General features: G+C 42.2%; 1 protein-coding gene across 1 annotated transcript; it reads right to left on the bottom strand.

Moving 5' to 3' along the window:
- Positions 1–1,338: 1,338 nt before the first annotated feature.
- Positions 1,339–10,388, bottom strand: DGUOK (deoxyguanosine kinase). The gene is made up of 6 exons (XM_056860703.1): positions 10,281–10,388; positions 7,426–7,613; positions 5,328–5,475; positions 3,515–3,630; positions 1,652–1,751; positions 1,339–1,498 (listed from the first exon to the last, which is right to left on the bottom strand). Exons 1-6 carry the CDS (start codon positions 10,335–10,337, stop codon positions 1,433–1,435), a joined length of 675 nt encoding a protein of 224 aa, XP_056716681.1. The 5' UTR covers positions 10,338–10,388; the 3' UTR covers positions 1,339–1,432.
- Positions 10,389–10,756: the final 368 nt, after the last annotated feature.

The raw sequence follows: 10,756 nt of genomic DNA, 5'->3' as shown, positions 1-10,756 counted from the left end.
ATAACTACATTAGGGGAGGGGCTGTGGCTCAGTGGTGGAGCATCTGCTTGGCATGTAGAAGTTTCCAGGTTCAATCCCCGGCATCTCCAGTTAAAGGAACTGGGCAAGTAGGTAATGTGAATAGACCTCAGCCTGAGACCCTGGAGAGCCGCTGCTGGTCTGAATAGACAGTACTGACTTTGACGGACCAAGGGCCTGATTCAGTATAAAGGCAGCTTCATGTGTACATATGACATAAACTCATCTAAGTCATGAAAAGGTACCACATGGTGTCTAGTCTGGGCTGCTGGACTCAGGTCTTGCACAAGGCATTTACCCAAGTGCAAAGCAACAATAGGTCAGCTCTGCAACGTTCTCTGTGTGGTGTTCTGAAATGCTTTGGCATCAATCTACTTCTAACCTCTAGCCCGGTTTGAGGGTTTTCGGTACACAGAACAACAAAAAGGGGTAGAAATGTACAGAAACCAGGAATTGTTTAACTGGACCATTTTCCAGGGTAATTTCTAGAGAAATCTGGAAGCACAAGAAATTGAAAGCACAGAAGGTAAAAAAAACAAGTACTTACACTTAGCTCCCAATTGCCAAATTTTGCGCTATTGCAATTAAAATATGCAAAATAAGGATGGGAAAAAAATGTTAAACCTTCTTATATTTTTAGAAATATTAAGATGAAAAGTTTAATCATGTGATATGTACTAATATATCATATTTTAATAATATTTAATAATATTATATTTTTATTAAACTTTGTAATTTGTATCAGTTTTACAGTTTTATCAAGTTGACAATTTGTTGTATCAACGTTTGGCTGGTCAAATTGACCATATCAATAAAAAAAATACTTACAGAAGAGTAAAGTGCAGTTCATGGGTCAGATCCATATACCACCAGTCCAAGTCACAATGGACAGCAAGGAACAAGGGCACATGGAAAGCTACTTTTAGAAAACACAGAAAGAGGAGCTGATGGGGGGGTGGGGTCCCAGACTGCAGCAAGGGAACCACTATTGCTGATGCTACAAGTCAGTGCTGGAGGAAAGGGGGATCCATGAAAGGGGCAGTCAAGCTCTCACCTTGAACTGCACCCAGCCAGGCCCATGCCAAGTTAAAGAACATTTTAAAGTCCCTTCAAAGCCAGAATGGAGGACAGGGTGCCATCGTTGACCTGGGCCAGCCCATGCAGAAATGCACCCTACTTCTCTCTGCTCGTCACTATTTCTGTTTCCACACATTCAAGTGGAATTGGTCCTGCGAACAATTTCAAAATCTTGCTGGTACTGGAAGGTTTTTTGTCAGTAGTGTCTTAACTCCAAATGCCTTGGGACCTGTTGGTACCCAGCTGGTTTTTACCTTCTAGGGATGAGAAAAGTTTTCACTTAGCCTCTTGATGGGCAGCAGCTCGGGGCCAATTGCTTATGGAACAAGATCCTGAGCTAGGAAGTGGTGGCAGAAGCAGAAGGCAAAGTTTTAGAGGAGAGGCTCTTTATAAAAGTCCGCACCTGTGGGGGAAAAAAAGGCATCAAGAGGTTTTTTTGGACACCTGATACAACATTAGCTCCAGAGAATAAAAGTACCAAACAGGCAGGCAAGCTGAAAACTTGCTGGGCTGAAGGATATGCAAACACTTATAGCTGAAACTGGAATGCTCTCACCTGGCCCACAAGTCTCCTCTGCTCATTTGTGTCACTCGCAAAATCCTTGGCAACATCAAGAATCAAGACTGGAGCATTTCTTAGGTTTTCAAAATGGACCCTGAGAAAGCAACAAGCAACAAATGAAAATCATGAGTACCCAAAGCTGGTGTGAAATTTTAGCAATATGTTTGACACTCAACAATGAAATATACCCAGAGTTCTATCACACAGGGACAAGATGGGTTTGGAAGAAGAAGGGTTGAATCTAACAATCCTTCAGAGGATTCTTGCCTTGAAGTGCCATAAGGACTGAGAGAAGGCACCTGGGGTACCCATTAATTCTCCTACCATCAAGTCTTTATCCTAAGGCTAGCTCAAGGTAGGAGTTCACTGGACAGATTTGGACAAGCTGCTATTTCTCAGCCCAAGTTTCCATATCAGGCAAACAAGGTTTATCATATACTGTTATCTGTTCATGTACAATTTCATTTGGAATTTGGTGTATGGCAGAGACGACTGTGAACCTCAGCATTCAGTTTAAAGAAAGATTATAATCTTCCTGACAACACAGGCAACGTCTGCTGAAGATGTCAGGAGTACGCAGCTGTCACAACCTACCTACTCCTCCTCCCATTTGTCTTCTTGTCAACCGCCCATGACCAACACCCCCTTACTGCCATTATTATTGGTCAAGTCTCTCTTCCCACCACCACAACATTCTAAATGTTGGAAAAACCATTAAAATACTTTTAAAGTAAAGCATGAGAACTGAGATCAGACACTGGGCAGATTCGACACATGACAAATGCAGGTAGGATGACCCAATGCTAGAATCATTCAGAGCCCACTAACAGCGGCCAATGAATAAGTGGCTCTCACTCTGTGGGACAGCCTGCCTGAGGTCAGAAATCCCCCCCTTCTATCATTTTGCAGAATGTGCAGAACAGAAAGGTTCAGGAGGGCATTTTTACAAAGGGATTAGAAATGTAGTATAATGGAACATCTCTCAAGGATGTCCTTATAAGGGAAAAGGGATGTAGTCTATTGTAACGCTTACTGAATTTATCACATTCCTTTTACTTCACAATGCCTTCTACCTTTGTAACCCACTTTCTGTATTATGGCACTTTCATGCCTTAGTCTGTTTTTGTTGATGCTATTCGCATCCTACTACATTGCTTATTGGAGATCCTTGCTGTCTGATGGAATTGTTTTTAAATTTTGCCTCGAGTCCCAAGAAAGAAAGGGGGGCTATAAATGAAGTTAAAAAAAATAAAGAAACCCATCTGTACACTTCTGAGCAACATTCATGGTTCTCACCTCCTACATTTATCTCCACTCACAGCAACACTGTGTAGCAGGAGAGGCTGAGAAGGAGTGCCAGGGGCCCCAAAATTACTCAATGAGCTGACTGGGGATTTTAATTCAGGTCTCCCCAGCCCCATTTGTAATGTGACGCTAATTACTATACAACAGTGGTTTTCTGATTAGGGGTGTTGGCAGCAGAGGGAGCAGAGAGGCATTCGCATAGAACAGAACTGAACTTCTCGGTTGCCTGCAAATGTCCTGTTTTTGCAGCCTGCCTAGATATTTAGGTTTTGTGCGGCTGGTGGACCAACAGACGCTAGCAGATAGTAGCAATTTAAGTGACCGTCACTGCAATATGCTCTGCCCATGTATGTTGTGAAACCTCATGACAGAAAAGACCACGATGTGAGACCCAGAGAGGATAAGAGTCAGAGCACAGAGCTGGTGCTGCAAAAGGTGGCTCAGGAGGTGAGGATAAGACACAAGGTTGCAGTTCTGGCCTTTTCATATGAGTGAAGCAGTTGGCGCAATCACAGCCATGTGGGCTGCCGCCAGCACGGTTCCGCTACTCACTCTGTGCTTCTCGTCCGGAGCCAGTTTTCATGCTGAGAGTGAAGCTGCTCCAAATAGCGCAGCTGGATCTCCTTCTCTTCAGGCCTCGCTCTTCGGCGCAGCCTCTCCAAGCATACCTGAAAGGAGAAAAGGAGTGCCTGCAGACCAGCTCTTTGTTGCCTTCAAGGCAGCAGTCCCTGCTAACAGCAGAGGCACGCTTCACTCGTGAAGCTAAAAACAAAAATCGCTTTTATTTAAAACCTTTACTTTGTGGAACTCAAGGCAGCTTACAATGTAAATAAAACAACGATTACTAAAAAAGCCTAAAAGACCACAACTTAAAACCTCAATTTGGACTGCCAATAAATAAAAACTAAACTAGTTAAATTCACTCCTAAATAAAACTGTCTTCAACTCTGGGGGAACATAACTGAATGACAGATTCACACCTAATGCAGACACATCACAATGTTATCAATCCCCAGCAGCAGCTGACCGGAAAGAGGGAGGGCCAGAATAAACTATGCAGTTGGCAGGCTCCTTTGTCCAGGGATAACGTGAGCTCACAAGAATCTTTATGTAATATGTTTCTTGTAGTACACAGTTCGGGAATTATTTTAAATAGTAGGGAAAAGGACAGATCTGGTTCAACATGCCTAAATCAAGTGGTGGTGGTTATGAGCTAGACATAACATTCAGTGGGCCAGAAGAAACATTAACTTGCTGGTCCCAGAGCATAAGACCCCACAGCAAAGCCCGATGTCTCAGCCAAGAGGCCACAAGCCTAGTCCAGACTGATGAGCATCTCCAGTGCCAATCGACTGAGACCATTTGGGAGATCACAAGCAGTAGGTATGTCGGGCTTGTGGCACAGAGATAAGGGGAGAGACTGACTCCATCACTGCATCGTAGTCTTGCCATTCAAATGGGGCATTTCATTTCAGTACAGGAAGTCCACTACTGCATAACTCTCTAACCTTCTGCCACACCTCATGGCCTCAACAGAAACAGAATGGTGACTATCAACGTATATCGTTTCCTTATCCTTACGCCTTCTCTATGCATCTGAACCAGGGCGTCAGAGACGTATAGAGAACGAGATTAAGCAGCAGCAAGAGCTGAAGCAGAAAACCGTATGGAAAAGGTTTTCAGGCTTTAGGAAGGACTGTCTGAACTAGCCTTAATACAAGAGCAGTCTGAGAGCGGTGGAGACGGGACAAGACAGAGAAGGCGGCGGCTTATGAGAGATAACAGATGGGACTCCAAGGATCAGCAATCTTTCCCATGCTCTGCTCCCCTCAACAATCCCATTGACACCAGAAAAGTTGATTCCTGGGGTCAAGGGACCCAAGTGGATGAACAGTCCTGAGGGGTGAGGGGCTATACTGAGTAGGTGGAAAGTTACCCTCCTTCTTCAGTCAGCACATCTCCACTTACATCTCCTTCTCCCTCCCCACTTTCCACTGACAGATAACAGGATACAACTTCCTAAGCATGCAAGGAAAGCCCTATCCTCACAAAGATTTCAGTGGCTCTGCAAAGAGTTTTTCTGACATGCTTTTGACAACCTGTGAATGAAGTTGCAGTCTCCTTTTTATCTGTTTTTTTTTTAGATTCGAGACAGTATTCTTAATTTGGTGATAGTGCCTTTGAGTATCATTGAGTAAGAGAAAAGTGAAATAAACACTTTTTAAAAACTTGGAAAGACTTCTGTGTACTGAGATAGACTACGGAGCAGTTTGTATTACTTTTATTACCTCCCTCAAGGAAAAAAGTGCCCCTTGAATGCAGTCAATATATATGCAGAACAATCTGGGTGCTTTTTCATGGTTACCTCAGGAGGTGCCCAGAGATAAAGGAAGCCATGGAGTGCAACTCGGTCCCCAAAGGCTTGAAGGAGGAAGGTGTGCCAATCTTGGTATATTATCCACTCCATCTCTGCCAAATGGCCAATCTCAAACAGATTCTTTGCAAAGACATACCTGGGGTGGGGGAGAGAAGAGATGGACAATCCAATTAAGTTCCCCCAAAGCAATATCTTACTACTTCAGCTGAACAAAAGATAAGACATCAAATCACACTGATATTTTTGACACTGGATTCCATTTATCTGTACAGCACAAAAGTTAGACCCCCCCTTCCCACTTGTGGTATTTAAGCAGGGGCCATGGCTCAGTGGTAGAGCATCTGCTTGGCATGCAGAAGGTCCCAGGTTAAATCCCCGGCGTCTCCAGTTAAAGGGACCAGGCAAGTAGGTGATGTAAAAGACTCTACCTGAGACCCTGGAGAGCCGCTGCCGGTCTGAGTAGACAATACTGACTTTGATGGACTAGGGGTGTGATTCAGTATAAGGCAGCTTCATGTGTTCACATTTTCAGACCCAGGAGCCAACGCCAATCACAAGCTGCAGCATGGAACTCACATCTTTTATGTTATAAGCCTGCCCGTCTCTTCTCCCATCTTCATCAGTCCCCCTCCCCAAAATACAAGGGCGGGAGAGAAATAAAGGTGGTGCCTCAGTGCAGTAAGCCTTTAGGAAGGTCATCTTTCCCCTGTGAGCCCTACCCTGCTCAGTGAAAACTAAAGTGGCGGTTTTAAAACTATTTATCTGCAGAGATGCTTTTCCATGCTGGCTTGTACCCTGAAGGACCCACATGGATCTCAGAATATTCAATGGCAGTGTGTGGGATGTAAGCCAAGTCTCCTGGTGTTCCCCAGTGTCCTGCAATACTGAGAGCGCTCTCTACTGCAGCAAACAGGTAAGACTAGCTATAACGGGGAAAGGAAATCCGGAAGCTGCCTGCTAGCTGGGCTCATCTGCAGATCTTTGAAAAGGCTGCTGTCAGAGATACATGGCCTTTTGGCAAGTATTTGCTTGCTACTGGTCCATCAGCCTTAGTTGCCCTGCTAATAAGCTGCATGTAATTAAAATAATGAATTATGACAGTAAGAGAAGAAATCATACTGCACTGCCCTTTTCACATTAAAGTGGGGCATTAATATGCAAAGAGAACAATTCAATTAAAACAAAACTTGAGACACATTATGCCATCTTCGTACTCTCTCTAATCGGGTTGCTCATGATACATTTATATCTTATGAACTGAGTTAACTAACTGTAAGGTCATTATCTGACTTTATTTTAATACTTTCATTTGAGAAATACAATCCATTCGTTGCTACAGAAGGATATGCTGATCCATGGTAAGTCTGAATGGGAATTGCTTATAGTATAGTTTGGTTTAAAAGGATTAGTGAGAAAATTTACCAGCTTTTACAACAAAATTATAGAGCAATGGAAGAATGATACTGATTTCCCTGTTTTGTCAGACAAGTAGGAATGAATGTGCGAAGGTATTTTATAAATGGTAGTGAACAAGAGGTTTTTTTAAAAAAAATTACATTATTTCAATGCTTACATCCCCATGTGTGAAGTACCTATATAAATTGTTGGTGCTGCTAAACATTAATCACAGATTTTGGAAATGTTGATTAATAGGGTATTTTTTGAAACCAATTTGGAACATTAACAGAGACATGATGAAATATGGAATTCTACCAGATCACGAATCAGGGCTTTGGGGCTATTTTAAACAATTATTACTAGGGATGACATGAAGCTTATATCAGCAGCAAGATGTGGCAATTGCCTTCTGAATGACCTCTGAGGGGCTGCAACTCTTTTAACAAAAATGACTGAATCTAAAAGACCAACCAGCAGAAAGGACGTACGTTTGTCCAAAGGCTGATTTTGTTTGAACAATATTGGAATAATATGACTCTCAACATGCACACTTTGCTTTCTCTAGGTTGATAGTGTAGTTTATTTTATACATACTGTTAATAAATAGGAGAACCATCCTCCAAATCTACTGAATTAGATGCAAATCATTATATGCTGCACTGTAGCCAACAGAGTTCTGGTACCATACCTGTCACTGTACACAGATCTCTCAAATATCTGCACAAATTCCTGGGCGTTCAGGGGCTTCATTGGCAGAGGCTGCAGCTGTGCTTTGAGCCGACTCAGACATGAGTAAGTCTGGAATGTGTAGGACCATCGAGAAGGCTCCTGGTAGACCATTTGAAGCAAGTTTCCAAAACTCTGAGAAGACAAGGCCTGATGGGGAATTACAAATCTATACATTTAAGAACACGCTTCCCTAGAATATTAAGAAAGGAAAAACATAAAAGGGGTGGTTCTGGGCTGTCTTGGGGTGGGGGAGCTGCACTAGCAGGAACTACTTTAGCCATGCTAAGACTCTGATACTAAGCCTTCTCCACACTTCTCTCTAGATGACCATTTGGAGCATGGCCCTCAACATCCTCTTTCTCCCTAACTTAAGTAACAAAACAGAAGCCAATGAGCCATATCGACAAGAGGAGAGCAAAAGTTCTGTTTTTAAGATGTCAAATCCTGTAACTGGAGGCACAATGGTCAGCAAATGGCCTCAATCATTCTTTCACTACCCACAACTTGTGGAATTTCCTACCCAGCTCTTTCTCTCCCTTCAAATCTCTTCTCAAAACCCACCTTCTTTTATCTTTCCTGTCACTGCTTAATGGTTAAAGCACAAGACTATAAACTCTCCATGAGGGCAAGGATCTACAAAATATCTTTTGCTTATACTGGCAAGCATCCTGTGCACTGTATATGATGAATGTTAACACTGCTATAAAATAGTTCAGCCTTGGCAAAACAAAGGACTAGGCCAAGGTAGAATCAGCCAACCAAACCAGCAACAAAGAGGTATCTCATATTTAGCGCATATATATAATAACACTAACAGCGCATTCCTAAGGGGGGGTGTTTCTGCGGCGGCCAGGACCAGTGCAGCCGCGACGCCTCCTAAGAGGCTTCCTGGCTGCCGCGGACGGAAAGAAATATTGTAGGAGGGGTAAAAAACAAAACAATGCCCAAAAGTCCCCATAGGGGAAAGCAGGGCTACCTTTTTAGGTGGCATGGCCATGCAGCCATGGGAGGGGGCATTCCTGGGGCAAAAGGGTCTAGAGACCCATAAGAAAGGCTCTGCTGGATCAGACCAAGGTCCAGTCCAGCAGTCTGTTCACACAGTGGCAATGAATAGAATAGGCTATTCACCCAGAATAGAATAGCCTTGAAGATTTGTAAGAAGAAGACTAAGAGGCAACAATTATATGGCCTTTTGAAGATTAGAAGCCACCTAACCCATTATCAATAGATACAATTTGATGAGGTCAGATGCAGAAGCGTCTGAGAATTGCAAGAATGTCCAACTTCACAGAAGTTATTATTCAAGGATGGGAATATTGGTTGAGGGCCAGAAGATATTCATATGTATGAGAAACTTTTCATTAGATACTTTAAGATAAAAAGTATTGAGAATGAAGTAACATTTTGTATCTATTCTAAAAAGTGATTTTAAATAAAGATAACCTTGTATGGTGTTTGAAGTTATAACATAATGAGTTAGCCAAGAATGTGCACCCTTATCAAGTGGGACCATTAGCTATTATTAGATGATTCTAAAGTTATGAAAATATGGGAAGTTGTATTGATTGAGAGCTTCTTCTCAGAAGGGTGCTGCTTGCCTGTGATCTGCTTACTTTTTGGGGTAAGAAGCTCTTATGGACTCATGTAATTGCTCTCCTTTAAGTATATATTTAACAATTATGGATAGATGGTATAATGCTTTGTTGGTTTAGTTTATATTAAGAAGGTAATTAGTTATGCTTTAATAAAAAGCTATGAGCAGAGACTCTAATAGCATTTACTTGTGTAGTAAACCCAGAACAAACCTATAGCATTACTGAGGTATACCTCGGGCTAGGAGTTATCTGGTATAGGAAAGTTAACTAGATGCCTAGGGTTTCTTAGGTGTCTACCTATACCTGAATTAGGCTTGACCAGAGCCATCCAGAAAAGCTGGTCATGTATTTTAAAAAGCATTAATTTGATTAGAACAACAACAACAACAAAAACTAGTCACAAACAGGTTTGAAATTTAAGCTATTTATGCAAACTCATTAAACGGCTATTGTGAAACAATGTTAACTTTTGAAGAAGTTGGAATAAATTATTACAGTTTTTAACAGAGAAGGTGAACAATTCTCTGAACAATTCTTCTTGCTAGCTTTCATCTCAGAACACCAGAATTGCTTTACAGGTTGCATTTTAAAAAGAATAAATTTAAAATGGAATAAAACCAAGGTAAAGTCAACTATTTAAACACCAATCAGTTGCAGAAGCCAGTTCTGCCTAGGCGGGAAGTAAGGGAAACTGTGCTATGTTGCTAAGTTTGCCACAAAAATGAAATTTAAAAGCTGTACTGATATCCATACATTAGCACTCCATATCTTGGGATCATATCTGACAATATTTGACCATGGTCAAATAATGGGCAGTCAATTGATAGTATCTGGCAAGTTAACTGATGGATGTACAAGCCCATAGGCAATTAGCCAAATAATCAGTGGCATTTTTGTCACAACACTAAAAATGTGTTAACACTGAAAATGTTACTCCGGCACTAGTCTTGTGCACCGGCTGGCATTCAGCACTTTGAGGATAGTTGCTCTACTGATTATGTAGAAAATAGCACAGGATCCCAAATTGGCCTCTGTTACAAGAACCATTGTTTTTGCACAGTGGCAAGCTTTTAGGTTGCTCATTATTATTGTACCAGTAGGAAAGAAGACATCTGCACCACTCACAGGCTTGCATTCCTACTAAAACCAGCCAGTGGAAAGCAAAGTATTTAACTAGAATGGCTCACAAACTTTGGAAATGTAGGACTTTGATTCTCACCTGATTGGATTGAGCAGCTTGAACATTCTGCCATTTGGAAACCGGCTCTGTAGTCATGTGCCATCCTGGAAAAGCCTTTTTGAGCAGCCTTACAAATGTGGACTTCCCCACAGCTGTGAAACAAAGAAACACACACGTCCATTAACCTGCATCTCTGCTTTAGAAAGACGTCTTAACAGCAAAAAGATAAAGTCATGAGCTGCAGCATGGAAACCTCCAGTATCAGATCTCACCTCAAGCAAAGTCACTGTTTTCTCAGCCTCATATGGATATCGCCATATAAACCTGTCGCAAGTACCACTGAAATCATACACTTCAGTCACTTGGAATACGCAATAAGTCACTACATAGGATTTACGTATCACCATAACAGATGAACACATGAAGCTGCCTTATACTGAATCGGACCCCTGGTCCATCAAAGTCAGTATTGTCTACTCAGACCGGCAGCGGCTCTCCAGGGTCTCAGGCAGGGG

Source organism: Euleptes europaea, chromosome 14 (assembly GCF_029931775.1).
Source record: "Euleptes europaea isolate rEulEur1 chromosome 14, rEulEur1.hap1, whole genome shotgun sequence".
Lineage (NCBI taxonomy): Eukaryota > Metazoa > Chordata > Lepidosauria > Squamata > Sphaerodactylidae > Euleptes > Euleptes europaea.
This window is presented reverse-complemented; position numbering and strand designations above follow the sequence as displayed.

What these genes read in the sequence shown, in the direction of transcription:
- DGUOK (XM_056860703.1), bottom strand. Translation starts at nt 10,337, where the DNA reads ATGACTACAGAGCCGGTTTCCAAATGGCAGAATGTTCAAGCTGCTCAA. An exon ending in ATCTCTGGGCACCTCCTGAG is followed by an intron (nt 3,631 to 5,327) that starts GTAACCATGAAA and finishes TTCTCCTTTCAG; the next exon opens with GTATGCTTGGAGAGGCTGCG. An exon ending in AGAGGAGACTTGTGGGCCAG is followed by an intron (nt 1,499 to 1,651) that starts GTGAGAGCATTC and finishes TTTCCCCCACAG; the next exon opens with GTGCGGACTTTTATAAAGAG.